Consider the following 22444-nt stretch of genomic DNA (forward strand, 5'->3'; position numbering starts at 1 on the left):
TTCAAACAATTTTACATAATCATACAAGAAGAATTTTAATACAATAAACATCCCAAAATAAACCTCCATTTGATCTTTTAAGAACCCCTACACATGTTCATTCTAACTCCAATTGTGATAAACTCATCCCTTATCTCTTACCGGGCTCATGTGTGTATTGTGACAGCAATAGCGACATCTCTAGCGGTTTCCTAGGATTCCTCAAGTTTTTTCTCTGACTGCTCTGATAGGGTACCCAAACGTTAGAGAGAAGGAGAAGTGATTGAAGTCTCCATTCCACTGTCTACGTGCAATGAGTATTTCTCCCTCCAGAGACGTTATTTTGTAAATCCCAACGGTGAAGATGTGCGTAAATGAATCCTGAACCACATATCAAAATTTCACAACAGTCTAACGATTAACGAGTCTGAGATCATAGTTTTACTGAGATAGTTTTAGATTTCTGTGGAAAAAGAAAAAACTATTATGCAAAGGGTATTTCTCTCCGCTTCGACATTTTTTAGTAATTTCCAACGTTGAAAATATTTGGAAATGAATTCAGAACATGGTGTTCAAATTTCATGACGATCCAATGATGAATGAATCCAAAATCATCATTTTTTTAAGATAGATTTAGTGGCGTAGAAAAGACCGTATATGATAAAGTTGTATCTTGATGATCCATGGGTTTGAATCCAAAAATAATCTATTTGTGTATGTAAAGATAAGACCGTATAAAATGACTTTCTCTCATACTTTTACATAGGGAGGAGTCTTATAATACAGGAATATGGTAAAATATGATGACTAAAATGTTACACAAAGGAATTATATGTAGTGTCAATGAATTATGCGTTAATCAGTATTAGAAAATGTTGATGTAACCTTAAAACATATTCAGAGATGAATCAAACTGCGCAGAAGGGGAGGACTTCTGTATCTAACTTTTGGATGTATGTATTGTCCTATTTGTATGTCCTATGACATTCCATAAACCTTTATTAATTATTTTCAGCACTATCTCTAGTGAATGTACACTGCAAGTATCTTTCTCCTACCTAAATTTATATAACAATGCTTTATAGTACTGAAGTGATAAGCACGAAAGTACGCAGATTCAAGTCTAACAGTAGATAACACAATCATTCAAGAGAGGATATGGAATGAAGTTATCTTCCAATATAAATCCAACACGTCAGGTTGTTAACTTTCATAGAATTATTGTTGGTACTGTATATCATTATTTATATTTATATAACAACAATATGTTAAGATTCAATTGAAAGGCATTGGAGTTGAGTCTCAGATTGGAATGGAAGTATGAGATTCTAGAGTTGGATTTATGATTAAGATCTTGGGCTCTTTAATTATAGTTTGCATTTGGATGAATTTTTGTAAAATTAATTATTCTAAAAACTGATTTTGATGTGAAAGTTATTTATGTACAAAACTTTTATCTAATGAAAAAAATTACTTAAAACTTTTTTAAATTTAAAATCAATCTTGGACTTGTAATTAATTCTTGAACATTTACCTTTTTTATTTTATAGAATCCTTAACACTTACCTAAAATCTCTTTAAATGATATTTCAATGCAATTCTAAATGATCTAACATAAATCAAAACACGCACTAAAGGAAACATGAATGCCTAGACTTTACTTTAGTCGGGTAGGAGCGCTCAGTGTTAATGGATCAATATTCGATAGCGGCATGTTCAAACAGATTCATTTGGACAAACACTGGCCACTGAATTTTCATTATGTCAACTGGCAATGGCTAATGCTCATTCCTATAATGTTATTTACCATTGACATTTTGAAGAGAAAAAATCTATTTGTTTCTTTTTTTCAAAATTCAAGATACATTAATTATTATTATTATTTTAATTATACCATTACTTTTCACTTAATTTTTAACATTTATCCTAATAGTGAGGGTTTTAGAATAGCTTTTAAGGAATTGTTGGTTCAAATTATATTGCTGTCAATGTAAAAGAGATAAAGTAGAGATATATTTAAAATAAAAAGTATGTTAATATTTTACGATTATTTTTAATTTTCATGTGAATTTTGACCGCCTCTAATAGATAGATAGCTCGTGATTTTTAATTAACCTAAAGTCGTAAAAGACAGGCAGGCCACTAAAACCCAAGGAGTGGCCCAAATAAAAAAGGCTCTAGACCTAGGTTGAGACGGCCCTAACGAGTTCTTCATTCGTAATAAAATGTCTGAAAATATCTAAATTTTTAAATTAAATAAAAAAATGGCATTAATCTCTTCGTTGTCATTTGTCTCTCACAACCTCATCACCACCACCACTCCCACATTTTCACAATTCCAATCTGCCAAATATAGAAAACCAATACGCCACCACATTAGTAAAATTGCATGCAGTGAAAACACACTCGAAGGAGAAAAGCTCCCACATCGGAGGAACGTTCTACTTGGCCTAGGAGGATTTTGCGGCGCTGCTGTTATGTCTCTGAACAACAAGAACATACCTTTTGCCTCTGCTGCTCCCACACCCATGTTCCCTCTGGTGTTGGATTCCGCTGTGAGCACGGTGGTGAAGAGGCCAAGCAAGTCGAGGAGCAAGAAGCAGAAGGAAGAGGAGGAGGAGGTTCTCGTGATTGAAGGGATCGAGTTTGAGGGAAACACACATGCCAAGTTCGATGTCATCATTAACGCCGATGATTATAACGAAATCCGCCCCGATCACACCGAGTTTGCAGGAAGCTTTGCGAGTCTGCCTCACTCAAATAACAAAAAGATCGTTACTTCCATGAGTCTGGGATTAACGGATTTGTTGGAAGATTTGGGCGCTGACGATGATGACAGTGTTGTCGTCACGCTCGTTCCCAGGGATGGACGTGTCAAAATCAGAGCCATCAAGACACGGCTTCTTGCAGAGTGAAGGAAATACTTATGCATATAAATAAATTTGTGGGGTGTAATACTTGTATTATAGGTTAATTTTGTTACTGCTTTTTAAATTATGGAGACAATTTATAATTGTGCTTGTATTTTATATTAAGAAAAATTTAAAAGCTTGTGAGGTCAGTTGTCCCAAAATTCACCAAGTACCTAATCTTATTTGTGTTGGAGAAACATATGTTGAAGTATTGGTTAATATTGGTTCAGTATTACTGTATTAGTTCTGGTTTAGGTTCAGGGCAGATTTTGGTTCATGTTCAGTATTGGCTATTTGATTATGTTACTACTTACTAGTTCAGTAATGTTGATTCAGCATATGCATGTGGTCTCCATAATGTTGGTTCAGTATATGTAGGTTCATTTTGATTCAATTTTACTGCTTAGGGTTCATTTCACATCAGTATTGCTGGTTCACAAGTTCTATTATTGTGTGTTGATATCTAATTGTGTTACTTTTACCATGAGTTTCATATCGATTATGAGTAAGATAATGTTATCAGTTAATGAAAAGAAACTGAAAAAAATAAGTGATACTATAACACTTCATTCTTTATTGTTAAGTTTATAATATTAGTTACATGTGTTCTATTTTAAAACTGATGACAATTACTCAGTCATGTTGTCCTTGAGGTTTCTTGATGAAAGTTCCCGATATCTATCCCCATCAATGTTTTAGAATTCTTACCTGATAAATACAGTAATGTTGTTTTCATTGTGATTCTTCCCAAGAGTAAGTTTGAGTAAATTTGTGAAGCCAATTTCAGATAGTGCGGAACAGAACCGATGAGTGATGATTACAAGGCAACCTGCTAAACTTTAACTTTCCTTGCAACTCTGACATCCAAATTACATATGTTACCTTTGGTTAAAGATTGCTAGGAAAGCAGGCACAATGAGACCTGGTGTTGTGGGCAGAGTATAGACTAAAGCGTAGCCAAAACTGATTTTTTAAATTCTGATATTTGAATCAAGCATTGTTTACAGGATTATCTGGAGCATCTGGTGTTGTGAAGCATCTCCAGTTTTAGACAAGTATTTGGTCTTTGCTGATCACAGCATAATGGGGGTTATTTGGAACATTTTGTGATGGAATGTGGACCAATAGGTCCTTGCATTGTGGTATATTTCCAAATGGTTGGGTGGATGGATGGTCTTATGAGGGAATGTTTAATTTTATGCTGGCGGGTTGGACAAGAGGAATTCATCATATAGCCATATGATCTATGGGCTGCTTTTTTTTAATCTATCCAACAACCAAATATAAAAAGTTACCAACAGAATTTTCTTTTTCACATATATCGTATTTTTATTTGTATGCAAATATTTTAATGGAAGTATTATACTCAAGAAGGATCTATTTGCCACAATTTAAGTTGACCGACCACCGAGCCATGCTGTGTACACTCAATGGAACAAGTGTGCTTGATTTTGTCCTGCCCTGCTTCCTTTTGGGAGGAAAGATTTAATAACAAATAAATGTTGTGTAACACTTGTTATTCATATTATACAATTACCATAGTCATGTTCAACTTTGAAGCATGAATATGTACACAACAATGGAACCAAAAGAGAAAAGCAAAGAGTCACACTCATCACACTATGTTCCTCTTTTAACCACTTAGAAAAAAAATGTTGGACTAAGATTAAATCAGCTAAGCTTGTTAGCCCCAAGTTGCCCAATTAGCTTCACTTCCAACACGTGGCATCACCTGGATCTTTGACTGAGAGTCAACATTGAAGTTGGCCCCGCACATAACTCCCTCGCTGTCAATCCGAGGCATTGCTTTCATCTTCTGTGTTGGATGTTCAAAGTTCATGAGACCGTGCTCACTATGAAACATACACCCTGCAATTTCAACCGGTTATGCTTTAAATTCTAGAATCTAGACACAAGTCACTCTTTGAAATGTAGTTACCCTTTCAATGTCCATGTCTTATAATTGTATTACTATGACAAGAAATGAAGAAAATGTAATCTGAACGGTGGTTTAGAATCAATGCTGCAACATTTGATGGCGACATTATCAATGGAATCCTTTATTAATTGTAATTTTGCCAAACTTAAATTACAAAATCTGATTTTGCAAAGGTAGAGAGAAATCAAATTTGCATACCAGTAGGAAATGGTGCAAATGATTTAGCACAGCTTGCTTTTATAAGCTCCAGATTTTCAGAAATTGTAACCGAACCATCCGCTGCAATTCCCCAGTAGAGCCCAATATGGCCATTAGAACCCTGCTCAAACACAAACAACATATGGGTAATCAGTCCCAGAAAAATTAATAACACCATTTATACATTGTCAAGTCACACATTCCTTTTCTATTCCCAATACACATGTTCCAATATTGTAGAGATAAAAAAAAGAGACTTACAGATGCAACAAAAACTGTTCCATCCTTGTTGTCATATATCACAAATCCGAAACTGCCTTCAAGTTCTTTGAGGACTTGATCAACTGGATATGGACCCCTGTCGCGAAGAGTTCGATACGCTTCAATGATAAACCTGGCCTCATTTGTTCCTTTTGATAGCCCATACTGCTTGTTGAGCATGCTAAGGTTGTGCAGGCCACCCAGGAAGACACAGTATATGTTATCCAAACCACTAAACAACCTGTGACACATTTTTTCTTTTGTATTAGCAATACAACTCAATAATTCATAAATCCATTTCACAAACAATTAATAGATTCATTAACCAATCTGCCATGGAATTTGAAAAGGGAATGTACTTGTTAAATTAAGCATACCTATGATGAATGGAGGGCTTGTTTGAAGGGGAATAGGCTAGCAAAGCATCACTCCCAAAGCACATGGAGAAAGCATTGGAGGAATTGCAGGACATGAAATCCTTCAGGACTTCATGACTTAGCTTAGGCTTAGTGCATGAATTCAAAGAAGCTGGACTGTTCAGCTCCTTGGGTGCATTAACTAACTTCTGCTTGAAAATTCCCAACATCTTTGCCTCTGTCTATGAGTTAGCTTCCAATGTCACCAAAAAGAGTACACACTTTCTAAAAAAAATGCACCAATATCAGTAATCCAAATAGCTGCAGATGAAGAATGAGATTTAGTGCAATGATATGATAGGATGAATGAGTTGTTCATGTTTAATATATATAGTTGCAATGCGAAGAGAGAAACCGTGTATCAACGTGGGAGTTCTATCCGAACAAGAAAAGTAGATAAAGATGAAAAAACAACTAACGTGCTAGCCGTTTTTAATAATAATATGCACGTCGGAACTGATTTGAAATGTTTAAACTTTTATATGGGCGTGGATAAAGTATAGTATTTTTTAAAAAAAGTTAATGTTAATTTTTAATTTGTTAGGAAGGAGAATAAAATATTGTGCTAAGTGGTAAAGAGTCACCAGAAATGTATATTATCATATTATAAATCTAGTAATGTTCTGGGCCACATAATCTCCGCTTTTGTGTGTAACTTCGATTTGGCTGAATAGTTAGAGCACACTGCAGTCATGAAATATTTCCCAAAAAAGAAAAAAAGAATTTTTATAAAGTAATACTACGAGAAATGGTTTTGTTACATAATTACTAATTAGGATAGGATAGCATCAGAATCCAGTCTATGATGACGTGGCAGTGATTGTTTGGAAAGGCATAACGAGACAAGGTTGTTGGGAATTGAATACGAGGGAGAAAAAAAACACATAGGGAGTATTCTTATCATATTGATATGAAAATGATGCTACTTTCAACTTCTAACTTCTAAGCAAGCATGTGTTCTTCCATTGGTACATCGTGCCGGATTTGAATAACTTTTTTTTTTTCCTTTTTCTACCTTTTTTGTAAAATAAATAAATAAATATAAGAGCAATTGAGAGAATTGATGTTTGAAAAAATGCTTTCTAGATGCATAGTTATACACTACAAACCTATACAAAATATAGTTAATTTAGAAATGATCGTTAAAACAAAAATTTAATGTTACAAATGAATGATTTAAAAAATAATAATAAATGAATGACTTAATGTTACGAATAGGTACTACTGTGTAACATTTTTTTGTTTTTGTTTTTGGTAGGATACCGTATAACATTAAAACAAAAGGAAACACTTTGTGCAGGGACATTTTGAAAATTCTTACAAAAATAGACACGGTTAATTGTTTTCTTTTTTCAATTTTTATATTATTTTTTGTATCTTTGACCCACTTTTTTGAAAGAAAACCGGTTGCTAGTGGTAGCAACTCAACTTAATGGAGGCGTAGGAAGCAACTGCTACGGAAATAACAAGCAATTAGTCTAATTAGGCCCACACTCTTAACAGTAGTCCTTGAACCAAGAAGGCTGATAGATCTCTCTTGGACCTATATGTTGGCCCGCTAGCAAGTCATATCTGAAATATTAACTGGTGTATTCAGGAGGAGCTATTATGATAGTCGTTGCAAGAGATACAGGGTATAATTTCTCCTTTGTTTAAGATTGCTGAAAGATGAAATTTTGGCCTTCTCATCCATCAGTTGCTTTTGTTAATCTATCTTCTGTCTTTCTTTTTCTTTTTACTTTTTACTACTATTCAAGAATGTCTTCTTTATTTTGGTAATTTAATTCAGGCAGTGTATAAGTTTCTCTAAAAAAATTGTTGGCAAGTGAACCTTGGAAAGCACCTAGAAATGTTTTGAATAAATGCTATCGTTTGTGGGACTCTGTATTACCATAATTGAATTCTTAATTTTTTAACTTTAATTTATTTGTTATTTATTGTACTTATATATTGTTTTGAATCAAAATATAATTAAAATTTTAATATATAATTATTTAATATATATATATATATATATATATATATATATAAGTAAATTAAAATTATAAAAAAGTATAATGGATTACCCATAGGTATATCTAAACTCAACAAAATCTGACGGTATGGGAATGAGTATTGAAATTCTAAACTCGTTTCTTTTATACACATATATGTCTCGTCTTTTGTGGGAATGAAGATGAAGAGGGTCAAACTTGTTTCCGACCCACCCCATTACCATCTCTAATATCATCATATCTAATGGTATACATCTTAATCTCATTACTCACACCTTACACTCATTGACTTTGACATGTTTGCTCGGGTGAACGCCTTATTATTCACTAAAAGTCGCCAAATCCACCTATTTCGTCAACCATGTTTGAAACTTTTCGAAAAAACCCTTTAGAAAATTCTGATGTTTAGCATGGAATCAAATGACTGGGAGATTGGATTTGGAATTTAGTGATTTTCTCCATTCACTGCGACTGCTTAAAATTTAAGTTTGAGCATGATTCAATTTCAAAAAGTAATTCAAAAAGTGAAACTTATTATCTACTTATATATATCACATACGTCTTCCTATATGTTTTATCTTTCATCCAATATTTAATTTGTTTGAAAATTAAATTTTAGATATTATGGATCTTTCATTTTACGTCACTTTCCCTTTTGGTTAATTTGAACGTGATTAACACAAATATGGTGAGTTCATATTTACTCTGGAGTTTCTTTACTCAATATCTTTTTTTTGTTAGTGTTATTCTTGTGTTTAGCTAAAGGTCACTTCACTATTCTCCTTGATATGTTTCATTGTATAAGTCAGTGTGTCCAAACGATGATCCTTTATGTTATTTTAATCTTTTTCTCATTCTTTTTCATTAGGCAATGCTTGATCACAAAAGGACATAGCATATTAGTTGTACCGTCCAGAACCCATAAAATACACGTGGCATTCTATATGACACTTTTAGACACGTGTTAGCCCTCCATGCCAACCCTGTAATAGAAGCACGAACACTCGGTCCTTAGTAGTTGGACTCCCTAACCAACAGATTATCTCTAACCTATTAATATTTGAATATATTTGAATACCTTTATCTATTAGCATGTAGTTAATTATCTTCAAGGTCACACATTATCTATAAGGTACAACTATCTTCTAACTTTTATCTATAAGCTACAATTTATCTTATCTCTAACTTTATCTATGCTTCACTCCTATAAATACCAGGTTCCATCGAACCCTCAACACAATTCCAAACACACAAACACAGAGTAACAAGCTTGTGCACATCTCTCTTTATCGCTCACTCGAGCCTACATTTAAGCATATACTTATTTTATCTCCTAACTCATATATTTACTGGAACATTGAATTTCTTTGTTTTACAAGTTTCCCCTCATGTTTCTTAATAAAGGTGTCTTTCAAAACCCACGTATGAAGTCCGAGAATCCACCTTAACCACGTCCATCTTAATACGTGCCAGCTCTGGATTTTAGTAATTATACAAAGTAGCTCCAAATTTCACACGTCCTAATTCAACACTTGATATGACAAAGTTTGCAGTTTTAAAATCCAAACCAAATAGATGGTCCAAATCAACCTAGATTTTTCCCTTGCAGATGATTGCTTATTGAGTTGATCCAAACCCCATATACACCTCTAATTATTATTTGAAATGCGGAGATTCACTTTTTTTCATATTTATATATTATTTAATAATTAATATTCAAATTATTAAACATGTTATAACCACCCTAACAATTAAAATAAGATTATATAATTGAATGGCTACATTTGCTAAACTTATATTTTATATAGAAAAATAATGAAGTGGATTTTCTTCCTTATTTGCATAGATAGAATTATAATTTAATCATAAATATTTTTTAAGATATTTAATATAATTTTACTTGTTTCAAATAAATAAATAAATAAATTTGACTTTTTAAGAAAATTGACTATTAATATTTAGATACATTTATAATTTGCTATGCGAGAAATTTCCCACCGACCTTAATTTCCATGTTAGCTAAGCTTCTGTAGGATACCAAACCAAACGCTACGGCATGACTTGCTAGTTTTGGTTTGCTGGACCACCAACTTCAATTTTGTCTTAATTGTATTATTTTTTTTAATCTTATATTTGAAATGTGTAAACATTTCTTGAAATTCATTTATATTTTTATCAAATTAATTTTATTTTTATTTATCATAAATACAATTTATATTAAAAATGCATATAGGATTAAAATTCAATTGGAGAGAAAACCAAGTAGATGAGATTATTAAAAAAAATTCCTACAATTATCCGACACATATAGATATAGTAGAACTTTGGAATTAGATTTTCTAGATCCTCGGTTATGCACGTCTTTCCCTAGTTTTGAATTTTACTTGTGCTACTCTCTAATGCTGTGGGCCTTATTACGAGAAAAATACAATATAAAATGAATTATACGTCTCCTCAGGCTATAAATGAATATAGATTTTTTTGGGCTAAAGTTAAAAGAGTTTATCTATTGAAGATGTTAATGATTCTATTGAGAAAAAAATAGGCATTATATGGATCAAAGAAAACATTTTATAGCCATTTTGTAAATTCGAATTTCAATTTGAGATTTAAAGGCAAAAAATATGTAACGAGTTTTCATTTAGGAAATTTTAATTATTATGTTTTGTGTACATTATTACTGTTTTATTTAAATTTAAGTAGAATGCACAATGTAAACATATTGAAATGAGTTACATTCGATCGATGAATGCAAAAGACTTTTCTCACGGGTGCGGCTCACATTGAAACATACTCTTTAAGTCTCGTTAAAGAGATAAATTTCTTGTATGAAATAATTTTTGTTATAATAATGTTGAGACTAGATACATTCAGTTTATGCAAAAGACTTTTCTCACGGGGTGCACTTCACATTAATGCTTACTCTCAGCCTCAGGTCTCGTAAAAAAGGTTATTTCGTGCATCTAGTTGTGTTTTGGATATGTATTTTGACTTTTCGTGTGGAAAATTTCAATGAAGTATTTCACCAAAAAAAGAAAAGAAAATAGGGTTCTATTGTTAAGTAATTAATTAGTTCTTCTATTAAATATTTATAGTCTTAAATGTTTTTTGAATGGCCTAAAGTTATGATTTAATTTTTTTTTATTCCATCTTTTAACGTAAAAATACTATATGCATGGTAAGTAGTATTAAATTAATTATTTTCACCAGCAAAAAATCCATAGGTAAAACAAAAAAAAAAGGATGCATGAGTTTAAATATTTTTTAAATATGGATTAGGAAGATAAGTCTACCTAAATCATTTATGATAACTTAAAAGTTAAACATATCAAATCAAGCCTCTCTTTTTCTTCCTATTAGGCAAGAATTTTAAGAATTTTGTGTCAACTAGGATATTTCTTAGTCAAGAATCAAATACTAATTTTTAAGATACTAAAATTTATTTAATGAGTTATTTTTTTTAACATATGTTCTTTTATACACATATTTAATTGAAAAAGTTTAATTCAATTAGTTAAATAAAATATATGAGTTATTCTAAATTTTTTAATATCTATCTTTATTCCTATCGATAAAAAAATATGACATACATATAAATTAAACTTTTGATCATATGATTAAAAAAATGGTTATGTCAACCATTATATACTATTGAATGCAACTAGATAAAATAGATTACATTTCATAAATCACATTTATAAATAATTCTTCTCTGTCTCCCTTTGCCTCTAACTTGTTATCAAGTTACTTCATTACAAATTTACAATCTAATCCATTCTCCTTATTTGAGTCACAAAGGCTTCTTTACATATGTCCAAGCTACAAGCAGTGACGGAGCTTGACCTAAATTTTTGGGGATCAAAATAAAATTTAATAAATAAGTTAGATATACAATATTATATTATATACGTAAAATTTAATTAAGTTGCCGTGTAAATCAAAGTTAACAAAAAAAATATCAAAGTAAATGATAAAAATAAATACTATATTCCATAACAAATTATTTGTTTCAAATTTTTATCAATTTACACATTATGGATTAATGTTAATAATATGACATACAAATATGCTATTCTTTGTAAACAAAAGGTAAAATTGTAAATTTAGTTTCCCAGATTATCTTCAGTTTTGGATTTGATCCCCTGTTATGAATTTGATTTGGTCCTCCTATTTTGTAAAAATCGTACAATGTTGGTCCCCCAAGCTATAATTGGACATTGACCATTAACAAGTGATGTTGACTGTCACATGTCACGTTCTTATTAGATGATAACTGTCACGTGTCATGTTCTGATTAAATGTCAACTCCATGAAAGATGAAATACTCATTGACCAATCAGAACATGACATGTGGCAGTCAATATCACTTAGTCAACATCCAATTGTGATTTGGGGGACTAACATTGCACGGTTTTAGAAAATAGAAGGACCAAATTCGTGAATTAAATTACTGAAGAACCAAATTCGAAACTGAAAATAAACTAGGGGACCAAAAATGTAATTTTGGTTAAACAAAAAATAGTATTTATGCGGTGCAGACATTATTTTTATGTGGCGAAATAAAAACAAGATAGAGAGCGAAGCTTTATGAACAAATGTAAATTAATTCTACTCAATCCCACACCTTCTCATAAAAAAATAGAAACCAAATATCAATATTAATTTGCTAACCACAAATATAGATAATACGAACATGTCAAATTGGAAAGAACCTCCTTGTCAAGTGACCCGGACAGGCAGATGAAATCAAAGAAACATTAAGAAGAGTGAAGACTATAATTTAATTTAAAAGATAGTCAAATACATGAACAAAAAGAGAGTTTAGTGATTTATATTTTTATATAATATATATGGTACGTGGGATCAAGTTAATAATTTTAAAAGATATTTTTATTTTTTATTTTCTTATAATTTAATGTTTTTAATGAGTTATTCACCCTTAATCATTATATTATTTTATATACTAAAATTTTAATAACTTTTAGAACTCGTAAGATTATATAATAATAAACAAATTATTAACAGATGTATTAATTACTTTAATTTTGCACTACTTGTATTGTGAGAAAAATACGAACCTGCCAATAACCTTCAAGGTCAGTTGCACGATGAGGCCTATATATAATAGATATACATTAGATAATGCGGAGCATACTTTTATCTGAATGAGATCAAACATGCAATTACAAAGTAATCCACCATCCATAAACTACTTCTATGCCCCCAACAACCTTATATTTTTTCTTTATTGAAATTTTTTTATATTCTATCAAATAATATAGCATATGCATATATATGCACTTTCAAAAAAAGTTTGGGGGCCATGACGGCCTCCTGTCACGTCCACGCTCCGCCCCTGGCTATAATTGGTATTTTATCAGCTTTCTCTACAAGAGGTATTGACCTAAGTTTCTCTAATGCAATAATTTATATATTCCTATCTTATCTAGTACGTGTACTTCGTCCAACATCATATATAACATCTCATCTCTGTCACAATGAATTAATTTATTTTCTTAAGTTGATTCGTGTCAGAAAGATTCAGTTTGCTAAAGTTTTATGTCAGCGGCGCCTAATACAGCCATTATCTTTTATATTTGATTTGCAACTAAAGTACAAGCAAGTGGATTTTAAAAATAAAAAAAGTGACATGGCAGTGAGTTAAGGGTTCAACCCGACTAGATTTGGACGAAAGATGGAGGATCACCCACACGGCCACACCTAAACCACTACAGAACAGGTTACCTAATAGTATACGTTAACTAGTAGGTTATACATGTATAAAGAGATTTAAGATAAGATCGATAACGTGATTCAAAGAAATTCAGTACAAGGTACTGTTGGATGGAGATCGCACATTGTCGAGATCATTGTCTATAGATATGACTAATTAAATATATATATATATAAGTGAAGAAACAACTCTTATAATATAAACTGTTGTTGGGTCTTTTAAATTGTTTACTATTGGGTCATTATCAGACCACCAGAGATGCCTAATCCTGCTAATTGTTTTGGAATTTCTTAGCATTGATAGTCTTTCAATTTGTCTAGAAAATGATCTTATTAAAGTGCATGTATATGCTAAGCAAAGATTTAACTTAATTAAGGAGTCCATTTTAGTATTTTTTTTTCTTTTCTGATAAGTAAAATATATGTTGAAGATCAGCTACCAACTCCAGTATGAGGCATGCCCAAATTGGGTGAAGAGGAACGTTAATGGATGCCAACACTACTAGACATAAACCTGCAAAAAAACAGAAGCCATAAACATCAATAAAATAAATGAAAAACTCTCAGTAGCTTAGGTTACAAAGTAGAAGTACAAGTACTTATATGGACGTCCCCTGTCAAAACCAGAACTTGTGAGCCTGCAGCAAGGCATATCAGAAATTCTCATTCTAAATAAAATAATATGATTGTCAAATTATTGATGCATGCAAGTTAGTGGATTAACGTCAATCGAACGTCACAGTTTAATTATATCAACTTTAGTTTTGAACGTACGCCTAACAATGAAATTTAATTAAATCCATCAATTGTAAAATAATAATAAAAAAATATCTAAAGATATAAAATTCACTATGATAAAAAATGAAAGGAGAAAGAAATCCTCTTTAGTGTGTGTGTATATATATATCTATATATATATATATATAATTAGGATGATGATTTTACACAGGATGAATACATTTTAAGTAGAGTATTTGTGAGATGAATTTAGACAAATTTGTCTTTATTTCGATTTCACTAAAAAATTTGAAAGTATAATTTATTTAATTACAAAGTCAAATCGATCGATTAAATTCCGATCATTTATGAGATAACAAAAAAGTCAATCCAGTGACCAAACTCTTTCCACGTGAGAATATTCCAAAAATACTCCGTTTGATATCAAGCATTGTAAACATAGGACCCTTGTGCATCCACAGTAGCTATTTGATGCTAGATGGTACCATCAAACTACACATAATATTGCCACCTTCACATGATGTGTGTCTCGTCGAGGCTCCAATCCAAAATTAATTCAAAGAACCGAGAACCGAACCACCTATGACAGTATATTAGTACACAGATAGTAACAAATAGCAGATTAATTGCTCCAATCCAAAATTCATTTGTGGAAGTGGCCCTCGATCGAATTTGGCAAGGGCAAGAACCTTATGACAGTATTGCTCCAATCCAAAATCCATATTATCTCTTATGGCAGTATTAATATTTAATACGCAGATAACAAATAGTAGTAACATATTGCTCCAGTCCAAAATTCATCAGTGGATGTAGCCATCGAATTTCGAAGGACAGGGACCGAACCATCTTTGACAGCTAGCATTAATATTAGACAGATCTAACAACTATAACATATTGTTTCATTCACAGTTATAAGAGTTAAATATGAATTATTTTTTATGATAAAAATATATTAAAAATATTGATTTAGAGTTATTTTTTACTTAAATGTTAGAAATTTATATTTTATTTATTTATTTATGTCTTACAAAAATGAAAAAAAGAGATTAAAAGCAAAAAAAATCTTAAAAATATAAAAAATATGAATAAGAAATTTTTTTGACATCAGCCCTAGTCCACCTAAGAAGAGAGTTAAGCCAAGGAGAAAAGACACACCACCTCCGGAGGCTCGTAACTTTCTAATGAATACATAGCCTAAGTATTTCTAGTAGGAAATTTTTTTTTTATGTCCTTTTTTCATCCATTCTTCTCCATCAATTTCTCTACCCCTTTTCAAGTGTAAGGTCCCATGTGGTTATGAGAGGTTAAATTCCTAGTTACGATTTGGCATACCTAAAAAGTATTGTACACTTCATATCTATTAATGCAAATAGGTGTTTTCTTTCATATTATCCATTCTTTCATGTATTATACAGGATAATCCTTACTAGAAAAATAAGGAAGGTTTTGCATCCATCTATTTTGGGAATTAATCGCTCGACAGAAGACAATTTCTAATAGAACTAAATGGAAGGGATATCTTAATAAAATCATTGCTAGACATAGAGCGATTGTATTATGCCCATGCATTAAAGCAAACATCTAGAATTAAAATTTTATGTATTTTATCTATTGAGTCTTTGCAAAGATAGACTTGTCATCCTGAGGTATTAGGGACAAGTATTTTATTTTAACAGATGTAAGTAGGAAAAAAATTTACCAAACTGATAGAGAAAAATATAAAATAATACATTTTAATCAAATAAAACAAGCTAGGTCTCAACATTATTACATTTTGAATTTATCTTTTTTATCTTCATCTTCTATTTCTCTTATTTTTTATTTTTTTTATCTTATCTTTTTATCTTTATCATTTTTTAACTTAAATATTTTATCTGCTTTATCTTTATCTCTTATCTTTTTTTTTAAAAAAAATTATTCTATCTTTTATCTTTTTATATCTTTTATTTTAAACTCTTTATCTATTGATTGTAAATTAGGTTTACATGAATTTAAATACAAATAAGAGTTTTTGGGGTCGAACTTCTGAGTTTTTTTATTATTTATGATAAATTTGATATAATTGTTAACTAGTTAACACACATATGAATAATTTAAAAAAAAAAAATTCTTCCAAAAATCTTTAGATCTAAAAGACAGTCTGGATTCGTGACGAGATGTTGAATCCGCCAATTTGGATTTTCACTACGTATTTACATCAGAGGCGCAACTAAGGAAAAATGTTACGCTGATCCAAAAAAAAAAGGAGGAAAAGTGTTACTACCTCAGGTCTTTCTTATAATTATTTCGTTTTTTTTAATTCAAATAATTCATGTTTAAAAAAATTAAAATCTAATTATTTCGTAATTAATAATGAGATATTAAAAAAATTATAGTTTAAAGAGATAACGTTTTTTAAGAAAAATATATTTCATTATCGTAATTATCAAAGATATAATTGATAACGGCATTACATAGACATATTTTATGATTAAATCATATAAAAATTGTTAAATTTTTCCTCTTTTATCACTCATTTCTGTATAAATAATTATAATTTTATTGTGCTTAATTTTGTTGATGATGATGTGATCATCCATATTCATGTATCTGTTTTAGGATTTAGGTATTGTGAAATGCTTATCTTCTAAAAATTGAAAAATGATATCAAAATAATTCATGTATATATAAAGATAAAATAATGTTATTTAGTCTGTTTATACATCTTTATTTTTAATGCAATTTATTTAGTTTATTCTTTTATGGGACTAGGGGAAAAATTGAATAAATTAAACTCTTTCACTTAAATTATAATATATGAGTAGATATAGATAAAATTGGAATAATATTGAACAAGAAAAAAATAATTAACATTATATCAAGAATAATTTTAAAAAATTAATTCCCAACATATTCATCTACCTTCACAATCCACAAAGTGTTTGTTTTTCTAACTCTTGTTTTGGATAATTAGTTTAATTTTATATCAATTTAATTTTAATTTTTCATCTCTTAAATCTTTAATCTAATTTATTAATTATTTAAAAATTAAGAATATATCCATCTAAGTATAAATAAATTTCATAAATTTTCAGTTTGATGAGTTAACAATGATATATATATATATATGAGATAATATTACGTCAAAAAAGATGTTTTTTTAAATCTTAACATCATAATATTTTATATCCATTAAACATTCCTTAATTAGTAGTGTAGCAATCAATAGTTGTAAGAAAAAAGAGATAATTAAGGGAAACAATATTATAGACGGTGTAACAAAAAAGAGAAAGCAATAAAAAAAAGAACAGTTATAGTATATGTTAAAGGTCAATTGTAGAATATTAAAACACAATGATTGTAAATATTCGAGAAAACTACATTCAGCATGCAAAAGACTTCAATTCTTTTCACCGATGCAGTACTTAAATTCATGCATGCATACTTAATTTTCTCCCAAGTCTCGTGAGAGTTTTCAAGATTACGTGCTTCGACATTAATTGCGTGTAAACCATTATGATTTGAATATGTATATTTGGACTTTATATATATAGATGCCAAAGAAATCTCAATGAAGTAAACAATAACCGTCAGATATTACTATATCAGTACAACAAGCCAGCCGTTAGAGGTCAAATTGCACACGTTGGTATTAAATTCAACAATTAGCAGGCTCCGATTTGAATCCCCATTCTAAAATGTCAACATATTGTTTCTGCTCTCGTGGAAGTTTGCTTTAGGGATCACAAACCACACGTCATCTCAAAGAAAGTTGTTCATGACCACTTCATTATAAGAAAGGCTGAAAAGGCCTAAACTTTTATCATAAAAAAATGGCATCTAAATGTCCTTTTTCCTTCGTGTCCGTAGTCAATAATGCCTCTTCCAACTCCTCCACCACTCCCCCTTCTTCCTTGCATCCAATTTCACAATTCCAATCCACTAAAAATAGAAAGCCAAAACGCCATCACATTCCTAGAACCACATGCAGTGAAAACCAAAACAATCCAACACCAAACCCATCCGAAGGAGAACTATCACATATTGTAGGACATAGGAGGAATGTTCTACTTGGCCTAGGAGGGCTTTGTGGTGCAGTTACTCTTAACAACAACCCTTTTGCCTTTGCAGCTCCAATATCTCCTCCAGACCTAAACACATGTGGTCCACCAGACACACCCGCGGGTGCAAATCCCACCAATTGTTGCCCCCCATCTTCCAAAATCATAGATTTCAAGTTCCCTCCTTCTAACCAACCCTTGAGGGTAAGACCAGCGGCACATTTGGTCAACGATGAATATCTAGCCAAATACAAAAAAGCCCTTGACCTCATGAAAAAACTCCCCTCTGATGATCCACGTAATTTCACCCAACAAGCCAATGTTCATTGTGCTTATTGTGATGGTGCATATCACCAAGTTGGGTTCCCTGACCTTGATCTCCAAATCCACAACTCTTGGCTCTTCTTCCCTTTCCATCGATGGTATCTCTATTTCTATGAAAAGATCTTGGGGAGCTTGATCAATGATCCAACCTTTGCCCTTCCGTTTTGGAACTGGGATGCTCCTGATGGCATGCAACTTCCTTCCATTTACGCAGACCCTAAATCACCCCTTTATGACACTCTTCGCAATGCCAATCATCAACCCCCAACACTTGTAGACCTCGACTTCAATCTCGAGGATCCTATTTCCAATGGAAAAATTTCCAACAACCTCACCATAATGTATAGGCAAGTTGTGTCTAATGGGAAGACTCCTACGTTGTTCCTTGGAAATCCTTACCGTGCTGGAGATGAGCCTGACCCGGGTTTTGGATCCGTAGAGAACGTTCCACATGGCTCTGTTCATTTATGGACCGGTGATATCAACCAACCTAACATTGAGGACATGGGAACTTTCTATTCGGCTGCTAGAGACCCGATTTTTTTTTCTCACCATTCTAACATTGATAGGATGTGGTCCATATGGAAAACGCTTGGTGGGAAAAGAAAGGATTTTACTGACTCGGATTGGTTAGAATCTGGGTTTCTCTTCTACGATGAGAATAAGAACCTTGTGCGAGTAAAGGTTAAAGATTGTCTTGACGAGAGAAAACTAGGGTATGTTTACCAAGATGTAGACATTCCATGGTTAAACTCTAGGCCCACACCGCGAAGGTCTAGGGTTCAAAAGGTTGCACTAGCACAAAATTTTGGTGTTGGTGCAGCACGTGCTGCTGAGACTTCAAGGAATGTGAAGTTCCCACTAGTGTTGGATTCAGTTGTGAGCACAATGGTTAAAAGGCCAAACAAGTCGAGGAGCAGGAAGGAGAAGGAAGAGGAGGAAGAGGTTTTGGTGATTGAAGGGATTGAGTTTGAGAGAAACACACCTGTGAAGTTTGATGTGTTTATTAATGACGAAGATGATAAGCAAATTCGACCAGATAATACAGAATTTGCAGGAAGCTTCGTGAGTGTGCCTCATTCACATAAGCACAAAAACAAGGACATCATTACTTGTTTGAGGCTGGGACTTACGGATTTGTTGGAAGAATTGGAAGCCGAAGATGATGACAGTGTTAGGGTGACGCTGGTTCCAAGGTATGGTAAAGGGCGTGTCAAAATCAGAGGCATCAAAATAAAGCTTCTTGCGGATTGAAAATTATATATATATATATATATATATATATATATATATATATATATATATATATATATATATATATATATATATATATATATATATATATATATATATATATATATATATATATATGTGTGTGTGTATGTATGTGATTGTGTGGTGATATATGGTTCCTAGTTTCCAATGACGTGGGTAACTCACAAGGTGATATAATGTATTTTCTATACCATAAATTTGTGACTTAATTTGTATTGAAATTTATAGCCTATCCTATGCTGATTCAATAATACTTGATAAATGAAATAATGTTTTTTTTAATTGTGATTCTTCCCATGAGTAAAAATGGTTTACCACTTTTAAGTTTGTTTCTTAAACACTTTAAATACATGTATTGAGTAAATTCGTGAATGCGCATGCGCACTATATATATGCTTGTTGCTGGCATAAAATAAATATCGATCACACTAATCCTGATAAATTATTTTAGTTAATGTTACACTTATATTGGTTTAAAATAAAAAAAATTAACCTGACTTCTATATAATATTAGAAAATTTAGTTTATATATATCTTACAATACGTCTCATGCATGGTAGGTACGTAGATTTAAGTTAGCTAATTACCCTTATAATGTTACACTTACGTTTCACCTTTCCGTACCTCTGGTACCATTAATTTTATAATATTTGATTGGCTGATTAAAAAAAAAGTTAGCTAATTACTCCCCTTGAATTTTTATGGAGAAATTCTTACGTGGTGTAATCTAATGCATGCATGATCACAACCATTGGACTTTGGAGCCTGGAGGGCTTTCACCATCAGATAGCATACCATATGGAAATTAATAGCATCTCTATGGAAACAATCTGTTTTGAAAATTCTATTCACAGTTTAAAGTTTAGTGTACAATACAGGTTAAGGGAAGTCTACTAAAGTGGTTTTTTGCCTTAGAAAAATTAGAGTATAGAGACCGTGTAGCATCGAAGCTGGACAATCTTAATAATACCAACGGAATGGCAAGATGACGGCAGGACTTCAAGAAAGATATAGGGTTATATTAAGAAGGATATAATATTCATGCATGTCTCTTCATAAATAAGCAAAATTTTTAGTACGGAGTTTTTCTTGTTGGAGAGAATTTTAAGACTTGTCTTCACATAATATGTGAGTAAGTGATTAAGAATAATTAAAAGTGAAATTTAAATTTAAATTCCTGTGAAAGTATAATTAAGTAAAGTAACGTTTTGAGGTTTTATGAATTTTTAATTTGTATGATTTAGTTGCAAAGTTTAACATAAAACCTATATTGTGTTTATTAAACTGACAGCGTAGGGTGGCACAATTAAAGTGAGCAAACAATCAAGAATTTTATGAAATTATTTATAATTAGTCTATGTTAATTAAAATTAAGTTGCAATTTTTTTGAGTTTATTCTGAAATAATTAACATAATATTATTTAATCCGATATATAATATGCGTTTTCCAAGAAACTGACTGTAAGAAAACCCTTCGGAACCAAACATAATTAGTTACTCTAACGTTCTACTAGTCTTAATGTGTCATTAACCTTAAGATAAGAGAAGAAACAAGAATTTAATGAGTCAAAACACCTTTCTACTTTTTTTTGTAAAAAAGAAAAAATAGGCCTAAAAAAAACTTAAGAAGCACAAGTCTAGATAAAAGATTCAGCAGTAAAAAAGTCTAGACAAAAGATAGAAAGGCAATTGCTTCGTGCACTTCCCGTCTTGTTTTTGAAATTCCAAAAACAAGATGAAAAGTGCAAATTTCAAAATAATATGGGAAGTGTAGGAAAAAAAATACCCGGATCAAAAACTAAAGAAATAGACATGTGGCCTTTAAGGTCTCTAGAGTACAAGCCTAAAAAAATAGTCATATTGGTGAGCGCGATTCCTTGTTTATATATTTTTATTTTCTTAAAAGAAAAGTCGACATCCTGCTGCTACCCAAGTTAGGATAAGTTAGAGAGAACTGTAACTAGAGTTAGAATAAACTGGATTTCGAAGTGACATATATCGAAGTATCTCTATCCCTTGTCTATCATCAAGACATTTGTACGTTTCTAAAGTCTTTGAAGTCGTATACTATATTTTGTTTATTTACCAAATGCTTTGTAGGGTATTACCTTGTGTTTCCTAAAATAGTATGAATTCACTATACATCTTATTATACGTTTCACCTTTCATCCAATATTTTTTTGAAGATTAAGTTTCAGTCACAAATTAACAATAGATATTAATTATGGGTCTTACATTTCGCTAGATGTTAGTTACCCTTTTGGTTTTGGACGTCAGATATGGAGTGATTTTATTTACTGCCACTGAATATTCTTCGCTCAGTATCCTATATGTTTGTCATTTTTCTTGGGTTAATTTAGCTAAAGTTCACTTTGATTTTCTCCCTGATATCTTTCGTTAAATAAGTCAGTGTTTATAACTATACGTTATTTTATTCGATTAGGCTATGCTTGGTCACAAAAAGGATAGAACGCGCGTACACTAGCTAGTTCATGAAATTCTTTGCATAAAAGCTAGTTCATGAAATCAGTAGTGTGGAAGCTGTAATTAGGAAATAGAGAGGTGTACGTCTTCCCATAGTTAGGAAGCTGATGTAATAAATAATAATTAAAGTAGAAAAAATTATAAATTCAAC

The 22444-nt window shown here is 31.4% G+C and overlaps 3 protein-coding genes across 3 annotated transcripts; 2 read left to right on the forward strand and 1 right to left on the reverse strand.

The window, feature by feature from the left end:
- The first annotated feature begins 2138 nt into the window (after nt 1-2138).
- Nucleotides 2139-3311, forward strand: LOC100500625 (uncharacterized). Its single transcript, NM_001250057.3, has one exon. The coding sequence runs from the start codon at nt 2244-2246 to the stop codon at nt 2892-2894; it is 651 nt and encodes a 216-aa protein (NP_001236986.2). The 5' UTR covers nt 2139-2243; the 3' UTR covers nt 2895-3311.
- Nucleotides 3312-4533: 1222 nt separating this feature from the next.
- On the reverse strand, nt 4534-5962 carry LOC100816141 (stem-specific protein TSJT1). Its single transcript, NM_001404452.1, has 4 exons — nt 5667-5962; nt 5290-5530; nt 5029-5149; nt 4534-4760 (listed from the first exon to the last, which is right to left on the reverse strand). Exons 1-4 carry the CDS (start codon nt 5873-5875, stop codon nt 4576-4578), a joined length of 756 nt encoding a protein of 251 aa, NP_001391381.1. The 5' UTR covers nt 5876-5962; the 3' UTR covers nt 4534-4575.
- An 11994-nt stretch (nt 5963-17956) lies between these two features.
- LOC100789730 (polyphenol oxidase A1, chloroplastic) lies at nt 17957-19813 on the forward strand. The gene has a single exon (XM_003541692.3). The coding sequence runs from the start codon at nt 17983-17985 to the stop codon at nt 19786-19788; it is 1806 nt and encodes a 601-aa protein (XP_003541740.1). The 5' UTR covers nt 17957-17982; the 3' UTR covers nt 19789-19813.
- The last annotated feature ends 2631 nt before the right edge of the window (nt 19814-22444 follow it).

This window comes from Glycine max, chromosome 13 (genome assembly GCF_000004515.6).
Source record: "Glycine max cultivar Williams 82 chromosome 13, Glycine_max_v4.0, whole genome shotgun sequence".
Lineage (NCBI taxonomy): Eukaryota > Viridiplantae > Streptophyta > Magnoliopsida > Fabales > Fabaceae > Glycine > Glycine max.

Coding starts and splice junctions, on each gene's coding strand:
- LOC100500625 (NM_001250057.3), top strand. CDS start 2,244: ATGGCATTAATCTCTTCGTTGTCATTTGTCTCTCACAACCTCATCACC.
- LOC100816141 (NM_001404452.1), bottom strand. CDS start 5,875: ATGTTGGGAATTTTCAAGCAGAAGTTAGTTAATGCACCCAAGGAGCTG. Junction 5,531..5,666: donor AAGCCCTCCATTCATCATAG/GTATGCTTAATT, acceptor AATGTGTCACAG/GTTGTTTAGTGGTTTGGATA. Junction 5,150..5,289: donor GAACAGTTTTTGTTGCATCT/GTAAGTCTCTTT, acceptor GTGTTTGAGCAG/GGTTCTAATGGCCATATTGG.
- LOC100789730 (XM_003541692.3), top strand. CDS start 17,983: ATGGCATCTAAATGTCCTTTTTCCTTCGTGTCCGTAGTCAATAATGCC.